Genomic DNA, 24,001 nt, shown 5'->3' on the forward strand with positions numbered 1-24,001 from the left:
TTTTTACTTTGACCACGGTTTCAGGTACTTCAGGTACACACTTTAGGGGTTGAGGAACACTCAGGTACTTTGAACCAGTGACAGCTGGAACGCTTTACCCGGTGTGAGATCCTGCAGACCTGCACTCACCATCTCCATCTTTCAATGTATCTGATCGACAGAGTCTACTCGGGAGTCAAGAACTGGATCCGGTATTCTTCGGTCAAGTATCCATCACTGGTGATACCGAACATGTTCCGCTGGCCACTAGAGAAGGGAGAATATTTGAGAAGTGCCGCGTATTTGGTCAAGCGCCAGGCAGGGGAGGAGGCATGTCCACTGATTCCCACTCGGCGCGTTTTGAGTGAGCATCGACGACCCAAGAGAAAAAAAAGGGGGGGAAGATGGTCGATCAGGAACGTCGGGGACCCACGAATGGAGTTGTGGTGTCAAATCGGGGAATCGGAATGTCTCATTGGATGCAATATTGATCCCTCCGTCTCGATCAACTGTCATCGATACAAGTCGCGGGCTAGGTAGCATCAATGATCATATGCATAGGGTCAACACCCGGAGGAGATTATCTAAAAGTCACACCCGAGTCCCTCGCGGCGGTACTGCTGTACTAGACTCATGTCAGAAGTCCCAACCCTGTGGTCTTGTCTTCGAGGTATGTGGCCGAGTCACCGATCCTCTACAGGTGGTTTGGCCACAAAGACCAAAGTACCCTCCACTCCCCGTCCTCAAGAGGTCATCCGATCACATACCCAGATGAATGCCGAGCAAGCCACAAGCTTCTCGAGTCACCTTGGCTGCTTGTTGTCTCGCGGCTGCGTCATTTCCCGCATCCCGGCCACCACTCCGCTTCGCCAAAAGGCACGCACACTTTAACATCAACCCGTGAGTTCCCCTCATGTACTTGATCTCCTCGCGACGAATGGAAGTGTCGCTTGGAGAGAGAGATTCATACCGGACGAACTTGTTCCCAATGCCGCTCATTCCAGGGGGGGCCATTTGAATACTGTATGACTCGATTCAATGCATTCCGTCCCGAGAGGCTATAAGAGGAGCAGCCACCAACCCTCGGCATGAGGCAACTAGCATGTCACTTTGGCGGGAAATCAAAAACAAAGAAGCAGAAGGCGAGGGGTCGCCCAAATAGTGTCCAATTTCCTCCGGTCGGGTCGGGGTGAGACTGGCGGAGTGAACGTCTCTCTGGCGACGTGCGAATCTCCTATTGCCCGGCCGACCACAGGACAAAAAGCACAACCTTGGACTCGACGGGATCACGAGGCCCGCAGTCTACAATGGGCGGGAAGCAACTTGACAAATGAAGATGTTTACGTCGGAGGAGGTTGGAACTGGAAGCTTTTGTGACCCAGCCCTGCCAAGTGGATGGCTGATGAGAAGAAACATGATCAGCAAAAACAGCAGAATCACGCACTGGCATACAAGGCTGATGGACTGGTACTCTTCCGCTGTCCAATGACGATCTACGGTACATGATTCGGCAATCGGTACTGTACTTCAAACGTAGCACTGTGGGAGTTGTCGACTGGTGAGGGTCTCTACATTCAATACTTTTGAGTCGTATGATTTCTAAACTATGGATCTGCAACTACCTATGCATCTATCATCTAGTGAGTGCCGCTCTGAACCTCTTCCAATAACGATGTTCTGATCGACCCAGCTTAGCCTTCCGGTACCTTTGCTTCCCGGGAAATTAGCCAAAAAAAAAGAATGATAAATAATAAAAAAAAGGAAGAGCAAGAAAAAAAGAAAGGGGGTCCCCATCGGTTGGGCAGTTGGCGCCGTTGCGAGATCCATCGACACTCCACTCATTAGTTCAAACCTTTTCAATCCCAGGCCCGGCTCTCTTCCAGATCCAGCTCCTTACGAATCCCCCTAGAGCTGCCAGAACAGAAAACGTCTCAAATCAATCGAGTGCTTCGACATGACAAGCCGACAGCAAAGTCACTTCCTCTCTTTCTCGTCCTGTGTGGACCGGACAAAATAGATCCCAGAATACTGCCCAAGTGCAAATTAGAGCTCTTTTCCCGGAGATCTGGATCGAGCATCCGATGATCCACTGCCCAGCCTGCGGTAAAATACTAAAAGTACCGTTGATCCGTGGCGAATTGGATGTATCCGATCCTATTTTTTCGGGGACACGCTTCACCCTTTTGTCGGATCAGTCGTCGCGGCAGCAAATTTCATCCCGCCAAAAGACCTTTTGAGGTAATAATATTCCTCCTTCCACACTGCATGTATGGCATATATCCCTAGGATCTCATAGGATCATGACATCTCCCGTCGGCCCGCTTATCAAAACCCACGGGAGGATCTCGGATGGTGACCATAAGGCTCAAGACTGGAGGGAAACAAAACAACTCAACACAGTCAACCCCCTATTTAGATAGATTCTGCTGTACTACCTTCTCAATATGAACGACCTCAAGGCCAACCTCGAGACAGTGCGAGATCTCCGAGGTACCCACATCGCATTCGCTTCACCCAGCTCCCAGCTTCAATGTCAACCCATATCGAAGGGACAGGCAGACACCATATGACCCAAAAATGGCCCCCATCAAGGACGACTAGATGGGCATCCAGGCTGTCCTGTCCACCTTTGGTCCCGTTTGTGGAAGAACCTCCGCATGACGGATCGAGTCGTGGGATAAGGTTCTGTCCCGCCGTAATTTCCACCTCCCACCTGAGGGCCCCCGGATTACTCTCACGTGAGATCTTTCGCGGCCTGCACCAAATAAAGCAGAAGCACCCTCATATCCAGTCAAGACAAAACCGGGAGCTGAGAACCTGAATGATCCTCGTCCTTCGGCTGGCGACCAGATCGGAACCACCCAATAAGCTCTGTCCCGGTGCATGGGGTCGATAGATCCAATCTCCTCGACCGGGCGGGCGCCTCGGAATATGGGAGGGGCGGACGAGACCGAGGACCCCCGGGTGATCTCTCATAATGTGGGCATACTGGATGGATATGTATGTCAACGAAATGGGGAAAGGACGGGAGGTACAAATGGACTGTGTGTGACTGTGTGCATCCGAGCGGACTCTCCCCGTTTCTGTAAGGTTGCTCCCGACGATGGTCACCGTGGCACACACAGGGAGTTTCCGAGAGGAGTAGACACGTCGGTCAGTAGAGACGATTCTATCGATATCGCCAAGAGACACCCGATAAGGTGAGATGCAGAGGTGTCGTGCAGAGAGCGAAAGAACGTCCGCTGTTGTTCGTCCGCTAGGCTGTTTCGTTTTTTTACAGCTCGATCTGCTACGAGTGAAGTGATGAGTGAAGCTACGATAAAGGTACCCTGATTTGCCTCATCGCACCGGACCACACAAACAAGAACACGGATCAAATTCCACTTGGGCAGAAATGAACAAGGAAACCTCTTCTCCCTCCCCCGAGCAACACAAAAAAACACAAGAAACAAACCATGAACATAAAAGAAATGGAGATGTACCCTGCCAACCATGATAGAGGGCATTCAGTGAACAAAAATGCTCTCCTCGAGTGTTGTCCGCCTACCAAAGCTTGCAGACGGGCTTCCTGTTCGGACAGCTAAAAGCATCTTTGAACTCGCGCGAGTTCGCCATGGTTTCCTAAATGCCGATGATGAGCGAGTGCATCCATATGCTCGAGGGAAAAAGAGAGAACTTACAATGATGCGTGCCGACTTGGGCGCATGCGGGTCGTTGTAGATCGCCTGCTCGGCCGCTTCCTTGGTGGTCTTGCCACACCACCAGTTCCCGTAGGAGATGAAGAACAACTGCTCCTTGCTGAAGTTTTCCAATCCCGGAAGACGAGGGTCCGGCTGTGAGCCGTCACGCTTCTTCCACGCATGGTAGGAGGCCGTGAGACCGCCAGCATCGGCAATGTTCTCACCCAGGGTCAGTCGGCCATTCACGTGAAGCACCTTGTCTCCCGGCCCGTCGACTGTAAAGGCCGAGTATTGGTCCACGAAACATTGGGCCCGATCTTCAAAGGCTTTGACGGTCTCGTCATCCCACCAGTTCGTGTAATTGCCAATCTCGTCGTAGTGTCGACCCGTCGAATCGAAAGCTGTATTCTATCAGTCATTTGTCGACAAGAAAGGTCTTGGAGAGGACGTAATGATCCGGGGGATTAGGGACTCACCATGAGAAAGCTCGTGGCCACTAACAGCGCCAAAGGCACCGTAGGCCAGGTACAGAGGCGCAGCAGGGCCGTAGAACGCCGGAGGTTGCATGATGCCTGCGGGGAACACAATTTCATTACCGGGAGGGTTATAGTAAGCATTCACTGTAGGTGCAGTCATCTCCCATTCATCGCGGTTAGTTGGTTGTCCTAGTTTGGACCATTCCCTCTCCAGATCAAACTGAGCCACGGCAAGTTCATTTTCAAAGAATTTCTGGCTGGAAACTTCCAATGTGTCGTAGTACTTCTGCACGTCGCCGGCATCTAAGACGTTGGGGCTCTTGCTCGAGTAGCCAATCTTCTGCACAATGTTCTCCACTTTCTGGATGCCCAGCTTTCGTACGTCTGGTGACATCCACGGAGTCTCGTTGAGCGTGAATGCAAACCTCTCCTTGATGTCGGAGATGATTTGATCGCCTAGTTTCTTTGACGCTTCGGAGAAAGAGTCCAGGACGTAAAAGCGACTGAGACTCCATCCGAGGCCCTGATCTAGCTGTCTGAGGCACTTTCGCCATCTTTCTTCGGTTGACTGGGGGTCTTTTCCTGCCAGCTTGTTGTTGAAGCGGCGAAGCGGGGTAATCTTCTCGTCTTCAATGGAGTCCGAGTAGGCCTGAATGAGCTTCCACTGCAGGAAGAAAGACACAGTCTCGCGAGAAGTGTCGTGCAGAATCGTGGACAGCTCCTTCATATAAGATGGAGATCCGACAATCAAGCGGTCACCCTTGTAGTCACGAGGGGCGAACTTGTTGATAATACTCTTGAAGGAAATCTCTGGAAGCATAGATTCGGTCTCCTCAATGCTACGTGGATTGTAGTATTTGGTGACATCTTCTTGTGTGGCAGTGTCTGGGGTGGCATCGGCAAGCTTTCTCTCAAGACCAACAATTTCTTGGGCGATCTTGTCATCGCCGCCGAAACCCTTGAGGACTTGTTTTAAGACGTCGGTGTAGTCAGCCACCATTTCAGTGTTATTATAGTATTCCCGGGCAGGGAGGCCGATCCTTCGAGGCGGTGACACAAAAATAGTCACATTGTCCGGGTCGCGATCGTCGGGCTGTACAAGTCAGTTTATATCTCCCGCTATGTCATATTTCGACATGGTTATGCCGACGATGGGGGGAGGGGGGAACCTTACAGAAACACCAGAAGAGACCAGGGCCTCCGTGCCAGACTTCATCAGGAAAATGATTGCATCGGTCAGGTCATCTTTGGAAGTCTGAGCCTTGGCGTTATTCAGGGAATAAACCGCGTGCAGTTTGGCCAGGAGGTCAGAAAGAGGCTTGATACCACGCTCTCTGATTGCGGACTCGTCCAAGCACGCTTCGTAGCCAGCCTTTAGTTTCCCAAAGTTCTCCACGTCTTGCTTCTCAGGAGCCTCAGCACGCTCCAGGATGTGGCGCAGTCTAGTCTGAGAGTTCTCCGCCATGATGGTTCCGGCAAAGATGGAGCCCTGGTCGGCTCGCATGTCATGACGCTCCCGCCATCCTCCACAGACAAATTGATCAAAATCGGTGCAGGGATCAATGTCCTTGTAGTTCGGGTCAAGGTTGTACAAGATCTCCGAGGCTGCGTGAACGCACTCGGGTGTCTGGCAAATGGGTTGGGATGACTCAGGGTTTGCGGCCGGGGGGTCGTTGTGACCATCTGGTGTACCTGTCAATGAGAAGAATTAGTCGACCACGGTCAATATTGTGTGATGAGAGACGGGGTTGATACCATAGAAGCCCTGGAGGAAAGCATACGCAAGAAGGCCGACACAGCCAATCGCGCCGATCTTCTTGGCTACACGCAGTCGCGACCTTTGCTTACAGCAGCGGCGAGGGGCGTCCGTTCCTTGCACCAATGCTATCTTTTCGGACTCGTATGCTCCATCCAACTCTGCTTCCACGCCGCTCATATATAGCATGCCGTCTTTGGCGCCGTTCCTGTGTGGATTTCAGTCAGCCCGATGACCCTACCTAGCGAGCATTCGTTTGTCAGAGAGGAATACCCGTGGAATGGCTGCCGCATTGTTGTGACACTGTGTTCACAGTATCTGAAGTAAATGCAAAATCAGTGATGAAGGGTAGAAGACCTGTTTGAAACCCTCTGTCCTTGTTGAATGATGGGAAGATGGTTAGGTCTCCTGGGATGCTACCTTCTCCGCACGAAGGTGTGGAGGTGTCGTCGCGGGTACTTCAGCCTGTGGGGATGGAGCTTCTTATCCACAAGCGGCTGGGCATGTCTGATAGGGTAGCGTCCCAAAGGTCTTGCGAGGTTGGCTCCACCTTCATCTGTACAGGATTCTGGTACACCACACGACTTCGTAGCCTAATCAAAGTCGAAGAGAAGAATCCTGTTTGTGTCCGGATCGACAAGCAAAATTTCGGGGGCCAATATCTTGATGTATAATACCCAATATAGTTCTAACTTGAAAAAATTCACGAGTTGGAAAAGCTGTTGGAGCCACTCAAATGACCTTTTGAGGAATGCTAAATTGATCTTCTTATAATAAAAGATTCACACCTGGTGCCAGCCGATCTAGCTCCTAAAGTTTAGAGTATCCATTTTGATTTCCCGGCATCTAGCGAGCGATACAGCTATTGATAGTAGAATATGCGCAACAGATAGAGTACTATGCTCTTCTAGATCGGCCGATAGTCCAATCAGGAGCCTATCGTCGTTTACTATAATTGCACAAACTTCCGGCGATAGGTGATCAGCAAATCTGGCCAGAATCTCGATCTCTACATCCTTGTTGGGTGGAAATAGCTTGGCTGTGCCATCGACTTTGACCATTCGCAATCAATCCCAATCCCAGACGTTGCAATGGGTTTCAGTCAGAGGGTTTTTTTTTCTCGGGTCAAAATAGCGGGGGATTCGGAGTACATTCCAGGAAGCTGGAGCGCGAGTGGAAAAAGTCCCACCACGAGCCCGGAGAACTTAGCTCACGGTTGACGAACACGCTCGACAGGTGTCATCGAGTCTGACGCGCAAAATGATACTCCGGATACCGCAGGCTCAACAATACAGTTGACCGAAGATTCGGAAATTCATTGAACTTGACTTGCTCATGGCGGGCTCGACTGAAAGGGAAAGGGTAAATATTGTAATCAGACATACGGTTGCTGTTGAGTCTACTGTGGCCCTTTTGAACAAATATATTCAGGTGGTTACTAAAAGCTGAGTTTTAGTTTTACCGCTGCACTGTCGGTCCGTACCTCTGGGAGATTAAGGTTTAGAAAAGTGATGAGAGCCGGCCTTCAGTGCATATGGATCCATGTGAGAACAGTTTATTTTGAATTGACCAAGTGAGAGTACCTGGAATGTATCAAACTTTCTGACAGGTGTTCCGCAAGCAAAATCGTCTTTCCTCTTCACAATTGGTGCCCTTGGCGCCACTCGGTGAGCTCCCAGACCAATACTATATTAAAGCTGAATAAATCTCATAGGGCCAAGAGGAGAAAGCTCTAAGCCGACTCCACTGCGGTACTCTCAGGAATACGTTGGTGCCACGGACCAGGGGGGGGGGGAGGCTTAGTGGTTGAACACGGTAGATTAACACAAATCCATTGCAGTATCAGTTTAAGTATTCTCCATGGAATTGTCCATCCCAACGCCTTGTGACACATGATCTTTCATTCCCTTCTAGAGATTCCAGAAGTCAGCCAATGACTTCACCTGGGCAACGGGTGCCTGGGTTGAACCGGAGATTCGGGGGAGGTTGTCGGTGTGGTCAGCACTAACAGTTGAGGCGTCCGGATACTCGATATGTCCGGCCTATGGTCCGGAGATTTTTGATTGGTCTGAGGAGGTTGCTGATGTTGACTTTCACTCCGGGACAAGGCACGACCCTTCGACGGGGGGGGAGCTCACGCATGGCTGTCCACGTTTCATGTACCTTTGTCGGACCTCACATTCATCATTGCAATGGGTCATTTGCCCACTCCCATTTTCAAAATCTGAAACCGGAATTGTATCTACCGACGTCTCTAGGTGGGGGGAAAAAGGTCCGTCTTCGATCTTCGCTCCCCACCAAGCTTGGACTCTCGAAGCAGTCGAGTTTGGAAGGGCAGTATCGCCAGTCATCTGGCGGATGGTGAGGTCCGAGTTCGCTACTGAGCCCGACAGACCTGAGGTCACTCTGATCGGGAAATCAAGGTCACGATAACGATTATCATCATATGATATGTGAAGGTGTCTAGTACAAATGTATATTGGAGACGCTCGCTTCGAGTCCCCGACCAAGGAAGAATCCTGTCAGAAATATCGGTTCAGTCCCACTGGGCCACGTTTCTCGTGCTCAAAATACAGCAGCTTCTACGCTCATTTTGATCCAGCGGTGACAGCGACGACAGCGCCGCGTTTCACTTACACTTGAAAGCATTCAAGCTCGAAATTTTTCTTGTTTGTCCCCTGAAGAGAGGATTATGGTCAAGCTCATCTGTAAGTCCGGGGCTGGAGGGGCATAAATGAGCTGTGTCCAGTTTTCCGTTGTCCAGTTGTTCACAAGTTAATTCACTACACCCGGACCTTGTTTCCGCAACACGTCGTAAGCGAAGGCAGGGCCGATCCTTTTCACTAGCGTTCTCCGTTGGAATGGTCTTTTTTTCTCCCAAGAATCATTTTGACAGGTCTCTCCAGGTGTATCCGGGCGTCTCCACCACGAGCTGACCCACGGACCACGAGGTCTCCCGCGTAGAAGCCAAAGACCAAAAACAACAAACGTAGCAGGGAGCCAAAAGTTCGGCAGACCGATGTGAAACAAAGCCGTCCCTCGCAGACGTGGAGTTCAACGCAACCCACACAAAGCAAATGATACAGAGCAGCGACCCTGCATTTTGAAACAAGATCTTGCAAGTCCGGTACATCGGGCCCTGAGACCCTGAGAGAGACGGCAATCCAGAATCCATTACACAGAAGCGGTTCCGCATGGAAAATTGGGTTCCTTGGCATTCGGCAAGAAAGGTTCCGCTGGAAATTGAGAATGAGAGCAAAGTACCCGCCCGTCGGGCCAGCTTCAACATGCGCTCGGACTAAAAATTCATAACGGAGAATGATTTCAAATCGACCCCTAGTCTCTGCTCGGAGGTGATGCCCCTTGTGGAAATACTTGCTGCTATCATGGGACGCAGACGGTCTGCCGTAGGCGAGGATCGTCAATTTCGCAAGGCCGTCAAGGGGATGATTTGAAGCTGCCCGGTGGCATCCGTAATCAACCACGCCATCTCCATTTATGATTATGTACGAGCAGTCCCATATGGTCCGACACGAGGCGGGGGAACAGTGCTTGACTGCTTACTGCTCAGTGCTTACTGCTTGGCACTAGGCACTGTAGGGTGTAAACCAGGCAATGGATGTGTTGCTCCATTTGACTGACCAAGATAAGTTTCCCTGTCCAGCTGAGGGACAAAACTTCCGTACACATTTCTATCCCTCCTCCTGGCAGGGTGGAAAGCAAGACAGACTGGCCAAGGTCCCGGGCATGGGATTCAATTCCCTGTTCCTCTGCCCTGCCCCTTCTTCAAGATCATTTTCATGCGCCCACACGGACCACCCGATTCATTGTGACGGACAATTTCTTATTATTCCACCCCCCATTGTGTGGGACAGAAGTATTGTTTTAGTGTGGCGTTGCGAGATTGGCCGCACGCCAATGCTGAGCCCAATAGAGATTCCGCGCCGATCGCTCACTTGCAGATTGTCCTGTCCGGTGTCCACAGTCGCGCTTGGCTGGTTACTGGGAGAATCTTCGAAACTCTCACCAAGCAGCGCCACAGTCATGGTGGACATATAGTGTGAATCCACATCCCGGATGGATAGCCTGATCGGACAGACAGTTGGGAGATGATTCATGAGGATGGAGCTAGTGTGTATTTATGTGCTGTGGTGCCTGGGTGTCCCGTGGATTCTTGTGGGTTCGGTCCGAGAGATTGGACACCACATGCAGAGAGGTGTAATCGAGAATCAACACTCTCAGGCATAAGTTGAGAACCGCAGATTGGTAAGTACTCCCTACATGTAAATGAAGATTCTTACTTGCTGATCTGGCGGACATGAGGGGAGAGGCGATGGAGAAGAGGCCTTGAGAGCTTCTGTTCAATCTTGCGCATGATTGATCATGGACGCCTCCCGAGTCCCGAGGCGGCCTGGTTCGCATCAAGGAGAGAGGCTCTCTGCCCTCGAGCCAGAGACGCGCAGGACAATATGTAGCTATCACACAGACCATCCAATGGACGGCGACAGCGATAGTCAGGAGACCATCCATGAAGGAAATGTACTGTACAGCTGCACGTACATTCAAGATATACAAGACGTGCAAGGTCTTCTGTACTTTTTTTCCATCATCATTGAAAAAGGTGATAGATCAGACATTCGTGCCCCCGAGCACTTAATCCAAGTGAAACCCCAGGCCCTGTTTGGAAACCGGCAGGGTGATGCGCACCACCTACTTCACCAGTGCATCTGCAGACCGGATTTCGAGTCCGTCCAGCCAGCAATCGGGGTGCGCAAAGGTAGCAGGATCCGCATGCTGGCCGTTGGAACGATGCGTTGGATCAATCATCTTCTGAACGTGAGGTGTTCTCCCATCGACCGTGTCTGAGGGGTTATCCACGCAGACTCCCTGTCGGACGCTTTCGGTGTCCCAGCAGAGAACAGAGACAGAGCCGCAAACCAGCAATTCACCCCCTCACGCGGCAGACGAGGCAAAACAATCTCATTCTCGACACAGTAGTACTGCAGTGAGTTCTGATGGCCGAAGTCACGGGGTCCCGCACGTTACTCGATTACCTCCCGGCACAACACATCACGTACCACCTCACAGAGCTCCCTTCTTCTTAGCTCTCTCTCTCCCTCTCGCGGCGAGAGTTCGAAAGATAAGCCATCTCACCAATGTCATCCCAAAATCCTCCAGGATTTGGCCCTCTCCGGTCACTTTGGGACTTTCTGCCGCATGACGGATGAGTTTCCTGTGTACACGGCGCCCCACGGGTTTTCACTTACGCCAGTCAGCGAGTGGGAATGGCTCCAGAGCCCCTGGAGTGGAGCGACCGACCGTAGTGCGCATGCCGTTCTTTCCTAATGCGCTTCGCTGGAGTGTCTGGATGCGGATGGGATGAGGAGACGGACACTTGGATGCTGGACAGCTGGACCCTAATCATGATCATGTTCTTTATTGTTATTATTTTAGCTTTTTATTTTATTTGATTCTTTTTTTTCTCTCTCTTTCCTCTTCTTCGACCATTTCCGAGAGTGGTTCCCGGATAACCGGACGGAGGAGGTAACCTGATCCTGTTGCATTTGACCCTTTCAGATGTTGGGAAAAAAGCCCCGTTGCCTCTTCCGGACCTGCGTCAAACTACTCTTTCCCTGAGCCGTCATCAAGTACATTTTTGGATTCCGCAGCTGTGCTGATTCTGGAGCTGGAGGTGTCGCGTGGAGAGGATTGGAGACAAAGTAGTTGACACTTGACAGTCGTCACAGTACCGAGGCGTACCGTACCATGTGGCACGTAGCCTCTGTACAATTGGAGAGAACGGAAAGTAGCTTAATCTGGTGTCCCGGTCCCTTCACCTGGTCAATAGACCGAAACACAAAGTCCAAGTCCACCGAACGGGAACTGAAACCGGTGAAGCTCTTTCATTGTTCCCAGTGACCTCTGGCTCCTCATCATGAACAAGTTTTTTTTTTCTCCTTTCGAGAGAGGTGGATTGATCATATCGTTTTCCGCTCCTCGGATGCTCCGCGATGAATCGAGCGGGCTCGGGTCATGGCTCATGGCTGGATACCACCATCGGAGCCACCAGATGGGCACTAAACCAGAAGAGCACCTGAAGACGAGATGGTCTGGCCATTCATTCTCCGAGGCTCCGAGTGGGCTACTCACGGATGATCTCAATTGTCTGAATTATTCGGATCGTTTCACCATCCTCTTACTCCTACCTACTCTTTTCTACTTTTCTGCTTTTCTGCCCCCCACTATCTCTTCCTCTTCCGCCTCTTCCTCTTCCTCTACTTGACGAGCTCGCGATTCACCTCTACGAAGCTCTTTTGCAAGAGCCCTCTGACGCACCCTTTTCGGAGCTTGCAACAGACGATCAACCCCAGAGTGGCACGTCCCATCGAAGCGAACGAGCTTAGATCAGATCTTTCGGACTTGCGGACCCTCCTTGCCCCCCCCCCCCCCTTCCTCCCTCTCATCTTTAAGTCTTAATTCCCTCAAGTCTGCAAGAAGATTCACTTGGGACCCTGCGCTGTCGCGACTGTGACGATTTTTCGACGACCCCCTCTTCCACCCTTCGATCAATCCCAACCGTGGGACCGTTCCGCTCCATCTACCGACAATCGTCGCAATTTGTGCAATCACCGCCACGATCTACTCTGGTAGCAGATCTCTCCGCGCGCTCTCTCTCTCTCTCTCTTCCGCCCTATATTTCCAGTCCGATTGGAAATCCAGCGGCACGGACAGGATTTCCTCGAGCGTGGCAGGACCGAGGTGCGGGGAATCAACCGAGCAGGATTATCGATCGGCAAGCCGTCAAGCGCGATCGCATTTGAACCACGAGAGTAGAGTGCGCTGGAGACGCTTGGTGCTGAGTATAGTAGGTATGCGCTTTTCCTTTGCGACATACGGGGGTTCGCATGCAGCGCACTTGTCGCCTCCCGACTGTCTCGTTGCGTCAAGCTCGTCCGGCTCTCGGGGGTCTCGGCATGATGGGCGAGACTTGGGAAGAGGAGGCACCGCCGCAATCCCTGATTCAGAGTCCATCAGACTGCCGTCCAACCACGGTCGACCTCGTTTTCCCGCCTCTTAGAATGATCAATTTCCCAAGACACTGCTAATGTACACCCTAGACGAGGTAACTTCCGGTTCTGTGAATTCGTTCAATTTACACCATGGGTTGTGGAAGCTCGAAACCCGCCGAGGCGGACAAGGAAGCTCTGTCGCGTAATGCTCGGATCGACCGGGTGATTAAAAATGATAAGAAGACAATGGACCGGACGATCAAGATTCTGCTACTAGGTGCGCTTTGAATCCTTTGCCCAGGACGGTGATCGATTTGCCAGCATCACAAATCTGACCAAGTTGCAGGTGCTGGAGAGTCGGGCAAGTCCACTATCATCAAACAGATGCGCATCATTCACAGCGGAGGGTTTCCCGAGGAAGAGCGGTATCAAACGCGTGCGGTCATTTACTCCAATCTCGTCGTTGCGTTCAAAGTTCTTCTGGACATCATGGCTTCGGAAGCCATTGACTTTGAACATGCAGGTACCAAAGTATGTACAGGGGTTCTCATTGGTCCACCGGCGGCCTTGTTGAGCTGGACTGACCATGACTCTCTTTTTTTTTCTCTCTCTCATTAGATCTCGGCGGATCTGTTAGAAGGCACCGAAGCGGATGTCGGGTGTGAGGAGGCCTTTTCGAACCTGAAGGTCCGCGATGCCATGAGAAACATGTGGAACGACTCGGGCGTCCAAAGGGCCGTCGCGCGAGGACACGAGTTTGCTCTGCATGACAATCTCTACTAGTGAGTCTCCTGTCGATGCTGCTCGCTCCTACTCATTCTGTGGCGCTGTATTCTGACATATCCCTTTCTGTGCAGCTTTTATGAATCATTAGATCGCATCTTCAAGCCCAATTGGCTTCCAGACAATCAGGACATGCTGCAAGCGCGTCTCCGAACGACGGGTATCACCGAAACCTTGTTCGAATTGGGTCAGATGAACTTCCGCATGATGGATGTCGGAGGACAAAGATCGGAGCGAAAGAAGTGGATTCACTGCTTCGAAGGCGTGCAATGTTTGCTGTTCATGGTCGCACTATCGGGATACGACCAATGTCTGGTCGAAGATCAAAACGCGGTACGCTTTCTGTCTCCCAGCCTCCCTCTCTCTCTTCCTAGTGTGATGGTTTTGTCCGCCGTTCTTTGCCACCAGTTGTACCCAGGCAACTAACCTTTCGCTGTAGAACCAAATGCACGAGGCAATGATGTTGTTTGAATCGCTAGTCAACGGCGAGTGGTTCAAGCGCAAGCCCATCATCCTCTTCTTGAACAAGATGGATTTATTCAAGGGAAAGCTGGAGATTTCCTCCATTTCGAAGCACTTCCCAGACTATACCGGCTCTGACACGGACTTTGACGCCGCGGTGCGATATTTCTCGGACCGATTCCGCGGCATCAACCGGATACCAGATCGCGAGATTTACATCCATCGAACCAACGCCACTGATACCACGTTGCTGAAAGCCACCATGGATTCAGTGCAAGACATGATCATCCAGAAGAATCTCCACACCCTGATTTTGTGAGCACCGTCGACTTGGTCTCTGGAGTACCGGTCTTCCTCCATCATGAATGTTGCAAATGATGACCATGGTCTCGATGGCCCTGGTCAAGTTACTAGCTTGCTTATTACCCTCTTTCCTCCTCTTTTCGCGCGGCATGCCATGGCGGCGACAATTTTCTTTTTTCTCTTTACCTTATTCCCAAATCACCGAGGGGCCCCGGATCTGTCTTTAATTTCCGGGCCGGCTATGTGTCCCTTGACGTTTCAGATATCTTGGCTCCGGTACATCTTCTTTTTTGGGTGTCAAGTCAGGAGTCATATGCAGAAGTCTCTTTCGTTCGGATCCATTCCTTCCGCCGGCGTCCTTTGCATTCAAAGGCATGTTTGAATCTTCACCCGTGTTGCAAGCTTCGACCTCGGCGACTGCATGCAAAGCTGAACAACCTCCCCTTTCCCCCCTCTTCTTACCTCACGCCGTCACTTCCTTTGACTTTGTGTATCTCTTTTTTTCGTGCTGGTCTTGCAGGATGATACCATTTGTTTTATGCTCGCAGATATAGCCCCGTGGCCGCTGTGACTGCTACCCATTGTACACTATTTTGCGCGTGTCTTGAGCACATAGGTAGCTGTTCAAATTTCTTCAAGGTTTGCCTCGGCCCATGAATGCAAATGTACAATTTAGTACAGACATCGGAATGTGCTTAGAGCGGTCTTTGGGATTTTTGCACATCAGTGAGAAGTTCACCGGTAAATTTGGTCACACTGCCCCTGGCTCATAGTCGTGGAAATTGCGCCCTAGCAGCCGCAGATACTAGATCTGCAGATGTAGGAGCCAATTCGTTGAAGGCAAGGTGATTAAACCTGGGAGTTAGTACTGTAGTGGTAAGTTGATAATCATTATCATGACACCTGAGGCATCACATGGCTGACATAAGCTTATCTGATCACCTGCCGAGTCGCCGATTTCCCGACCCGACGATTTCGCCTCTAGTTTCGACTCATCTTCATCGTTGATATCATCGCAGGACCCGCTGTCAGTCATGTTGTCGACGTCTTTGCGCCGGGCTGCATGGGCGCCTCTGGTCGGTTCCTCACGAGCCACACAGCAAATTCCTTCCTCCGTGCTCGGCGCGTCCCGATCTTTGCACCAGCGTCAGTACTCCTCTTCCTCCTCAAAACCGCCGGTACCGCCCAGCGATGGCTCTCGCCGAATGGATACCTCGACCCCGGCGAAGGGTGTGAACTCGTCTGGCGAAAAGGGCAAATCTGCTCGCCGACGGGGGAAGGAGAATGGCACTCGGGGCGGCTCCTCAAAAGCTAGTCAGCAAAATGCGGCGTTCTTGAAGCTCCCCAGTGTCCCCTCCACCCAGCACCGCCAGCCGCATGGTTAGTTCCTTGGAGCTTCTTAACATGTCTCTCTGTGCTTTGCTCGCTTCGCGTCGGGTTCTTTGTAGCTGACCTCTGTCTCTCCAGACGTACATGTCGCATCCTTCTTCTCCATCCACCGTCCTATCTCCGTGACCACCACGGTCCCTCCCATCGCGACACCTGAAGCCTTTGACGCGATCTTTTCCAAGAAATTTTTGAAGAACAACCCCGACGATGTCATCTTCACGCTATCCTCGACCGTTCAGAACATGGAAAACTCTACGCCTGGCATGGGCGAGGCGGAAGACCAGTTCAACTCCACTATTCAGCAAACCTTTACCGCTGATGTGAACGGAGAGCTCCGCATGCATGATGGCCATGAGATTGGAGTCACCGTCGAAGAATATACTCGCCGTCTCCAACCATTTAACCCTCCCCCTCCTCCCGTCCCTATGGACATGACCACCACCAGCACATCCCCCAGCAACGTTGTGGAGGAAGAGACTTCGACCTACTCCACCGTCTTGACCATCCGTGAACAACGCCACGCCGATGGTCGCAAGACCTACGAAGCATCCACGGGTCCCTTTGTCCGCAGCGACATGGAGGACCCCGCTCATGGATTCACCATCGATGCTCCCACCGGGTCAACCTCGGGCATGACATACATTGAGCGTGTCCGTCATAACCGGACCATGCACACCCTCAGCACCAAGAGACGTCGCAAGATCAAGATGAAGAAGCACAAGTTCAAGAAGCTCATGCGGAGGACACGCACTCTTAGACGCAAACTCGATAAGGCTTAGACCCACTTGTTGCCTTTGCTTCTTTCTTCCGCCTGGCTTGGATTCATTTTTTCTCCCTAACCACTACCCCATGGATGTTGCCTCTCCTCATTCTCTACCTCTACCCTCCTTCCCTCTTCCCTCCTCCCCCCTTCCTCTTCGCGCTTCTGTTCTGAGTGACCCCTTTTCATTGGATGCATCTTCTGGCCCGCGTCTTTGCATCACCCTTGGGTAATCGATCCTGTTAGCTCCGAGTTTGATCCCAAGCATGTACCTAGCTCCCTCCCCCGTGGCTTAGTTCAAGTACATCACCGCCTCTGCTATCCCGGCTGCTGTCTTGTTTTTCTGGTCCTCTCCTCGATTGTGCGTTGACTTTTGCTCCCTCCCCAGGAGATCCGTTCCCATTTCGGGATCCGGGCAATTGTAAGAATACACTATTTCTCGACCATTGACGATTATGTATCTTACACCAACATCCCCATAATACCAAGTCACTGCCCGTAGGACATCGATGTGTTCATTCCGAACAGGAAGTACCTACGAGCTCGGTACATGTCATTTCCCCTACTCATACGAGGTATTTTCTTCTTATCTTGAGTGCGTAGACATTTCATCTTCTGATCGGAAAAAAACGCAGGAAGCTGCCGGGATGTGTGTGGGTGATCTTTCGAGTACAGCCTCACTTAAGCTCCATGGGATGGGATATGAAGAGTGACCTCTTGCTGGAAGAATGGGGAATTGTAATGCAACCCCTGAATATGCCCTAGCAGTATATTCCATATGAGTTTGGGACGCTCGAGTCGAACACAGAACACAGGAATTGGGTGGGAAAGCAGAAAGATGCTAAAGGAACATTGAAGGCATTTATAAGAGAAAATAAAACAAGAAGGAATTGTCGGTCACACTAGGGAGTTCGCATCCAGGCCAAATTGACAGTTTACATCTAGAGCAGCCATTCTGGAGATAAGAAAAGACCCGGGAAAGAGATTCGGTGCGCGAATCGAGACAAAGCCCGTATAAAGTACAATAGTCCAACGCGCGTTCATGCAATACAAAGGAGGAGAAAATAACAAGACAAATATCTACCGAACAAGCCAATCCCACCAACTTGGAAGCGGATGCTGAGCAGTCGTTTCCAGGAGTTCTACACACCAGCAGGGTCACCCCAACACTTCCCCTTCTCCCCAAAATAAAGTTAATTCATCGTAGCCAGCCATTTCGTTCTCGTTGTCTTCGCCATCGATCTTGAAAGTTGCTGATCGTGGAACGGGGGAGGCCCGTCGGACAAAGAGTGTATCAGAAGCTAAGCGTCGGTCGATCTTTTCGCAAAGATCGGTCCTATCCGAGGTTCGATTTTGTATGGAACGACGTATTGGTCATTTAGCAGGTGGCTTTAGAACGCGAGTTCATGAGCAAAGCCACAATGAGACCGTACAGACCTAGATTTAGGGCCATGAGTTAGATGCGCCCCCAAAATTTGATCCAAGACGATGAGCTTACCCAAGACTTCAGCGAAAATGAGAATAAGGATCATTCCGACGTAGAGGCGAGGTTGCTGAGCAGTTCCGCGGACACCAGCATCACCGACAATACCAATAGCGAAACTGTACAAGAGTTGCCAAAGGGTTAGAAAAGGATCCAACTTTGTGGGCAAGTAAAGATTTGATGTGTACGTACCCAGCAGCAAGACCAGCAAGACCGACGGCCAGACCAGCACCAAGCTGGATGAAACCAGTGTATAGAGGGAGCTTTTGGGTCAGGTCGTTCGCGACCAGGACCGAAACGACCAGACCGTAGATACCAATGATACCCGCCATGACGATGGGAACAATGTCTGCAGGTCGAGCGATTAGTGGACAATGAACGATGCAATTTCTGGCACCGAGGCCACCGGATTCAACGTACTCTTGACGATCAGGTCAGGGCGGAGGACACCCATGCTGCAAACACCAACACCAGCCTTGGCAGTGCCATAGGCGGCGCCAAAGCAGGTGAAGACGATGGCGGACGTGCAGCCCAGCGCACCAAAGAAGGGCTGGAGAAGAGATACGTCAGCCACATTATTGAGACCTCGTTGAATTGACCACACGACGGGCGTAAAGTGGGAGATGGATGGAGCTGCTGCAGTGCGGAGGCAACGGATCGAATACATGCACTGCAAAATCCGGGAAGCTAGCTAAAGACTTGACATACCGCGTAAACGGGGCTGTATCAATACAGATTAGCAGTTATCCTTGAAAAAGCACTCGCCGACCATTAAGAGAGCAAGCTCGAGCTTCCATAGGTGTGTACTGCCCTAGGGGGGGTTGACCGAGGGTTTGCCACGACTTACCAAAGTTCTGTGGCCATTTTGACAACTCAGGGGCTCAGATGAGATGTGTGAGTGAGAGCTATAACCGTGTTTCGATGGTAGACGACTTGCGGAATGCTTAGTCGAGCTGTAGACGATGGCGTTGCTGTATTCGGAGAGGTTGGAGAGGTCAACGAGGTCAGAGGCACACACGCTGGTGGTGAGGTCACGTGGTCTTGGCGTTTCTCCACTGCCCGTTGCATGCGCCTCACGACGAATGTTATCCCACTTGGGCAATTAAACATAGCTACATATTACCTCGAGGCCATAGAATATGATGGGAGAAGTATTCAATTATGTGTTTTTACAAGCAGATCATATAATACAATCCCTCTTCTCACCACCCAAAACTCACCCGACACCCGGGAATATCAAGCTTCGTGCTAGACTCTGATGACCCTCCGGCCACCGCCACCGGCTGGTTGTAGGCAATCGCCTTCTCGGAGAGCGCCCCAAAGGTGTTGGGCACAAATTCGAGGCTGCCTTGACCAGATGTGTAATCCACTGAATGGGAGCCTTCAACGCGTGAGACCATTCCAAAGTTGAAAGTAACGTTGCTTCCCACAGACTGAGCGTCCCGTTCGTGCGGCTCTGAGGGATCTGTGGATACAAAGAACTGAATGAAGTCCCCGGCTGTGGCGACCTGAGACAGCAAAGATAGATCATCGCCAACGAGGCTTTTGACAAGAGCTGCAGAGTCCAAATCGGCCCTTCCGCTTGGGTTGAAGATCATCTCCAGGCCAGCCAAAGCATCCGGGTTAGCTGATCCTGAGAAGCAAATCTCCGGGTCCAGAGAAAGAAGCCCCTGCTTCTTGCCCCAGCCACCGCCTCCACTGACTACTCTATGCAGCTTGCCCCCTTGTCGTAACGATTGATTCAGATACTCCTGCGCAGATAAGTTGGAGTCAGTGACTCTCGCCTGGGGCTTTTCGACGAGCGCCCACACCGAGACCCTGTGGTCCGAGATATTGTGTTCTTTGATGTACTGGGGAAGGTCCTTCTCCAGATCTGACGAGGCGGGTATGGGATCGTTCGAAGCTGGATCGGTGGATTTCGAAATCTGTCGGAGAATATTGCCCATACTAGCAAGCACTCTTTTGCGCTGGCCAAGAGGGTGAAGAGGTAGTGTCACGCGTGGCTCGGTCTTGCTAGAGAAATGAGAGGATGTGACAGTGCAGCTTGTCAAATCTATCGTGTGATCACGAGTGTATGTGTTTTCGGCTGTATCGAATTTCCATCGCATGCCGAAAAGGGTTGATTCTTTCCCATTGACAAAGACGGTGTTCGCAAGGCGTAAGCCGACCCGATGAGGTCCATCGGTCGGACTTTGCTTTCCTTCTCCATTCTGAATTGAGAACAAAAGATCGGTCTCTTCGTCCGCAGGTCCGCCAAACTTGCGTGGAGGTACCGGCTTTCCCTGGACGTTGTGCTCGCCAACAAGCAAGAGCGAGAGACCTTCGGACTCGGAGATTGTCTCCGCAGCGCTTGGTTTGTCGAGCCCACCTACGACCTTCGGCTTGCAAGGAATTTTGTCGACCACGGCGGCCACAGCATACAGACAATCGGTTTTCGGGGCCTTCCCATATAGATTTTGCATCAATTGAGGAAGGAACCCGTCGGAGGCATCGAGCCAATGTGCCAATTTCGGGGTGACGAGAAGCAACGGCACGGAGTTGCTGGTGAGTAGCGGAGTCTGGAGGGTGGGAAGCGACGCAAGGACATCGTGGGCACTCTGTAAAATTTGGTCAATGAGACTTTGATCCGAAGTAATCTTTATCAAATGCGGCTTACAATGGCCTCTGGCGTGCTTGTGAGCCACGTAAAGGCAAAGGGAGGATGTGTGGTAGTGGCATATTGTCTTCTTGGCGAAGGGAAGCTCAGTCGACTTAGAGAGGAGCTGGTCCCAAGGCGCAGAGCGCGCAGCTTCAGATTCAGCCGAGAAGCCATCTATCGAACGCGCTTGACAGTTGAGGAATAGAACAAAAGAATCACTCCGACATCGCAATCAAGTGGAATCGGATTCGTTCGGTGCCGGAGCGCGGGGAAAGCAAGTTTCCCCAACTCCCGAAGTCTGAGCTCGAATATCGTGACGTTCAGATGTCCAGTACTGGAACTGTACTAGACGACTACGTTACACGGTTACGACAAAGGTCGGTAATATACGTAGGTTTTCGCTTTGGTTGCGGGAGTCTTGAGAGACGTTGCGGTAACGAATTTGATACAACGCTAGCCCTTTCTAGTGAGGTGGGCAATGGGCGGCATTCCACAAGTTCTCAGCCCTATCGTCTCAATCTGGAGTCGAGTTGAGCTGGTTGATCCCAGGTTTCTTGGCATTCTAGGGTAGTTATGATCCTGCCTAACTCTATTGCTGATTGCTTGGTAGTTGCCTGCAAATTTATGAGATTAATACATTTCGCCAGAGGGTGCTGTGGACTCTCAATATGTCATTGCATCCTGGTCTTTAAGGTCTCCTACCCTCCACTGGCGAGAGCCATCAAGGTTGCCACAAGCACGCTCATCTCCTCTACCCGCTCGGTAACACTAGGGGTGGACAACTTGAGATGATCAAAGCCGAAGACACGGAGCTGCAAGGGAGATACTCTCACTCAAAAAGCTAAAAACAGGTGCATGGGCTAGGTACAACTCGACGGCAATGGTGAAGCGTGCCGCTCAATGTGCTTGAATGTGTTATGCACATGGACTTGAGCCCGACAACAGTCAGCTCTAGCTGGTAGCGGACCAACATTCATAGTGGATCGTGAGCCCCTCTGCGCCCAGCTGGATCCATATCGGCCAATTAGTACAAAGTAGCCTGGCTCAGCCACCGGATCGTTGAAATTATGCTTCAATCCTCGACCCTTGAAGGATATTTGTCCGCGAACTGGTGGCTGTGCTCGATTTTGTGTACAAAATATAGACTCTGCCTTCGAGATAATGTGCTTGGAGAGCCACATCATTTCGACATGAGACTGTGGCGCGCGTGTTGCCAAATATAGCGCGACCGATGTTTGGTGAAGCACCCACTAGTCATTGTTCTCCTGTGGGCATCCAGGCTCCTGCACCCGATCTTCGAGATCGACACAACCTCACCAACCTTCTTGTGCCAAGTCAGCTTGATGCAAGGTTACTCGACTTTGGGATGCTTTTTGCGTCGAGTCGGAGCCAGACGCAGCTTCCCCGATGATCTACCGAACGGGTCTTCAAGTTCAGGCTGTCTCCATCCGTTGGGGGCAATCTCAATGGGAGCTACAAGTTTCCTGTAGGGTCCTGTTGGACCGCCGAGGGCGTAAAATACGTCAGCCTCAGGGCGGGGGCCAAGTCCATATTAATTTTACAGGCTCTGACAGGCTCCCAAGAGGCGAAGAAGTGACGACTCCATAGGGCTGGCCCGCTTCAATCCACCCCGGAATGCTTCCACATGGATACCTTGACGTGCAGATTCAGAGTCACCACGATCTGTAGGTTTCGTACCAGCCCTCTTGTCTGGGGGGTGGAAAGTAGAGACACATGCATGCATGGGAGTGAAGACCACAGAAAAAAGGTACATTTACACAACCCTTGTCCATTGCGCAGGAGGTACAGTACAGAACGCCACAGGTGACGATGCCGATCTTGTCATGCCAGCCGCCACAATTGGCGCCGTCATCGTGTCATGGGACCTCTCGTCAATACCACACATCCGAATGACCGGATTTCGTTCAGATTGCAACCACCGTGGAATGTGTGGTATACGGAGAGTCGGTCTAAAGTGCCCTGGGCATTATGCCAGATTTTGGAAGTTCGAATAAGGCGACGAAGCCTCTTGCTCAACCCTTGAAGTGGCGCAACTACAGTACGGCACCGTCCTTGACTCGTTTCTGGTACCGTTCTTCCGTACCAACATTGAACGGCCGAGTGGGATGCCAAGACTGATAGGCCAGGCAGCCAGCAAACGGAGCATGCGGATAGGACCGCTTCAAAAAAAAACTGGCCCGACGCATGTCGTCCTAGCAGAAATGTGTGCCGGGACAGAAGTAATCATATTCATCTTCAAGAGATAGAAAAAGGGGGAGAGGACTTGATGGAAAGTGAAGCGACAAATATAGCACAAATGCCATGTCTGGTTGGATCAGAGAAGAATACAGTAGTACTCTGAATTCTAGTACTGCTGCTGGCCCCCAAGCAGGCAGGATTCGCGGTACTGGGGATGAGTTGACTTGCAGGCCATCGCCGACCAGTCGGGCCCACATGGGATGATTCTTTTGTGCGCCTGGCGGACGAGATTGAGTGGAGTGCATCCAGAATTGGGGGCCTGGCAAAGATTTCAGGTACTTGACATTTGACATACCGTCACAAAGGGTTGAAGCTGGCGAGAGACAAGATGCTGGAGAAACAAGGGGCATGGCGAAAGCGTATCCAGCTACCAAAGTGCCTATCACATCATAAAGTCGTAGTGAGGTACGGAAAACCCGGACACGATGACGACGGTCCGCCTCGCGCGTGGGCACTACAAGTGTACAGTAGTACACCGTGCCCGTTCCTCCTCAGGCTGATCTTGCCAATTCTCCAGCTGTTTTCTGTATCCGGTGTATCGTACGCGACGTACAGATACCTGAAGTGAACACAAGCTGGTCCGGGCGAGCATCTCCTGCCAGGCTCCCGTCAAACATGGATTTATGTCATTTCGACTAAGCCACAAATGGGTGGCTGGTGATGGGACACGCCAATCATGTCTTCACATTGGCTATGATCGTCCCGCCGAGCCACAGAGTCTGCACGTTATGGCGGATACATGACGCAATGCCAGAGCTGCTGGTACGGGTAAAGAAACAGAGCTGCACCGGCTCCTTTTGTTTTTTGGGTTTGGGAAGGCTGACGCCTGACTGGCCGTGTGGACACTGCAGTGAGGTGTGCTGTCCCGATCTTAAATACAGCCCTCTCCGCATTTGCGCCAGTCTTGCATTTTTTCTCCATTCTCAAACCTCCGACTCTCTCCAACTCATCTTCGGAAATCTCTCCCAGCGACTTTTCTTACCAAAAGACCTTTTGAATCACACATTCCAACAACAACCAGCA

At 51.4% G+C, this 24,001-nt stretch overlaps 6 protein-coding genes across 6 annotated transcripts; 3 read left to right on the forward strand and 3 right to left on the reverse strand.

Moving 5' to 3' along the window:
• Positions 1 to 563: 563 nt before the first annotated feature.
• On the reverse strand, positions 564 to 993 carry POX_b03088 (uncharacterized protein; the record flags this gene model as incomplete). Its single annotated transcript, XM_050111992.1, has 2 exons — positions 564 to 604; positions 747 to 993. The coding sequence occupies 2 exons, from the start codon at positions 991 to 993 to the stop codon at positions 564 to 566; spliced, it is 288 nt and encodes a 95-aa protein (XP_049972338.1).
• Positions 994 to 3,522: 2,529 nt separating this feature from the next.
• POX_b03089 (uncharacterized protein) lies at positions 3,523 to 6,184 on the reverse strand (the record flags this gene model as incomplete). Its single annotated transcript, XM_050111993.1, has 6 exons — positions 3,523 to 3,600; positions 3,660 to 4,060; positions 4,136 to 5,228; positions 5,310 to 5,827; positions 5,891 to 6,099; positions 6,165 to 6,184. The coding sequence occupies 6 exons, from the start codon at positions 6,182 to 6,184 to the stop codon at positions 3,523 to 3,525; spliced, it is 2,319 nt and encodes a 772-aa protein (XP_049972339.1).
• A 5,708-nt stretch (positions 6,185 to 11,892) lies between these two features.
• Positions 11,893 to 12,174, forward strand: POX_b03090 (uncharacterized protein; the record flags this gene model as incomplete). The annotated part of the gene is made up of 1 exon (XM_050111994.1): positions 11,893 to 12,174. The coding sequence occupies one exon, from the start codon at positions 11,893 to 11,895 to the stop codon at positions 12,172 to 12,174; it is 282 nt and encodes a 93-aa protein (XP_049972340.1).
• Positions 12,175 to 13,051: 877 nt separating this feature from the next.
• Positions 13,052 to 14,465, forward strand: POX_b03091 (Guanine nucleotide-binding protein alpha-2 subunit; the record flags this gene model as incomplete). The annotated part of the gene is made up of 5 exons (XM_050111995.1): positions 13,052 to 13,178; positions 13,248 to 13,432; positions 13,520 to 13,683; positions 13,759 to 14,017; positions 14,124 to 14,465. The coding sequence occupies 5 exons, from the start codon at positions 13,052 to 13,054 to the stop codon at positions 14,463 to 14,465; spliced, it is 1,077 nt and encodes a 358-aa protein (XP_049972341.1).
• A 1,018-nt stretch (positions 14,466 to 15,483) lies between these two features.
• On the forward strand, positions 15,484 to 16,617 carry POX_b03092 (uncharacterized protein; the record flags this gene model as incomplete). Its single annotated transcript, XM_050111996.1, has 2 exons — positions 15,484 to 15,829; positions 15,917 to 16,617. The coding sequence occupies 2 exons, from the start codon at positions 15,484 to 15,486 to the stop codon at positions 16,615 to 16,617; spliced, it is 1,047 nt and encodes a 348-aa protein (XP_049972342.1).
• A 1,359-nt stretch (positions 16,618 to 17,976) lies between these two features.
• POX_b03093 (uncharacterized protein) lies at positions 17,977 to 20,893 on the reverse strand (the record flags this gene model as incomplete). Its single annotated transcript, XM_050111997.1, has 7 exons — positions 17,977 to 18,035; positions 18,097 to 18,200; positions 18,274 to 18,430; positions 18,502 to 18,751; positions 18,929 to 19,174; positions 19,302 to 20,678; positions 20,738 to 20,893. 7 exons carry the CDS (start codon positions 20,891 to 20,893, stop codon positions 17,977 to 17,979), a joined length of 2,349 nt encoding a protein of 782 aa, XP_049972343.1.
• Positions 20,894 to 24,001: the final 3,108 nt, after the last annotated feature.

The sequence above is a fragment of the Penicillium oxalicum genome, chromosome II, assembly GCF_001723175.1.
Source record: "Penicillium oxalicum strain HP7-1 chromosome II, whole genome shotgun sequence".
Classification (NCBI taxonomy): domain Eukaryota; kingdom Fungi; phylum Ascomycota; class Eurotiomycetes; order Eurotiales; family Aspergillaceae; genus Penicillium; species Penicillium oxalicum.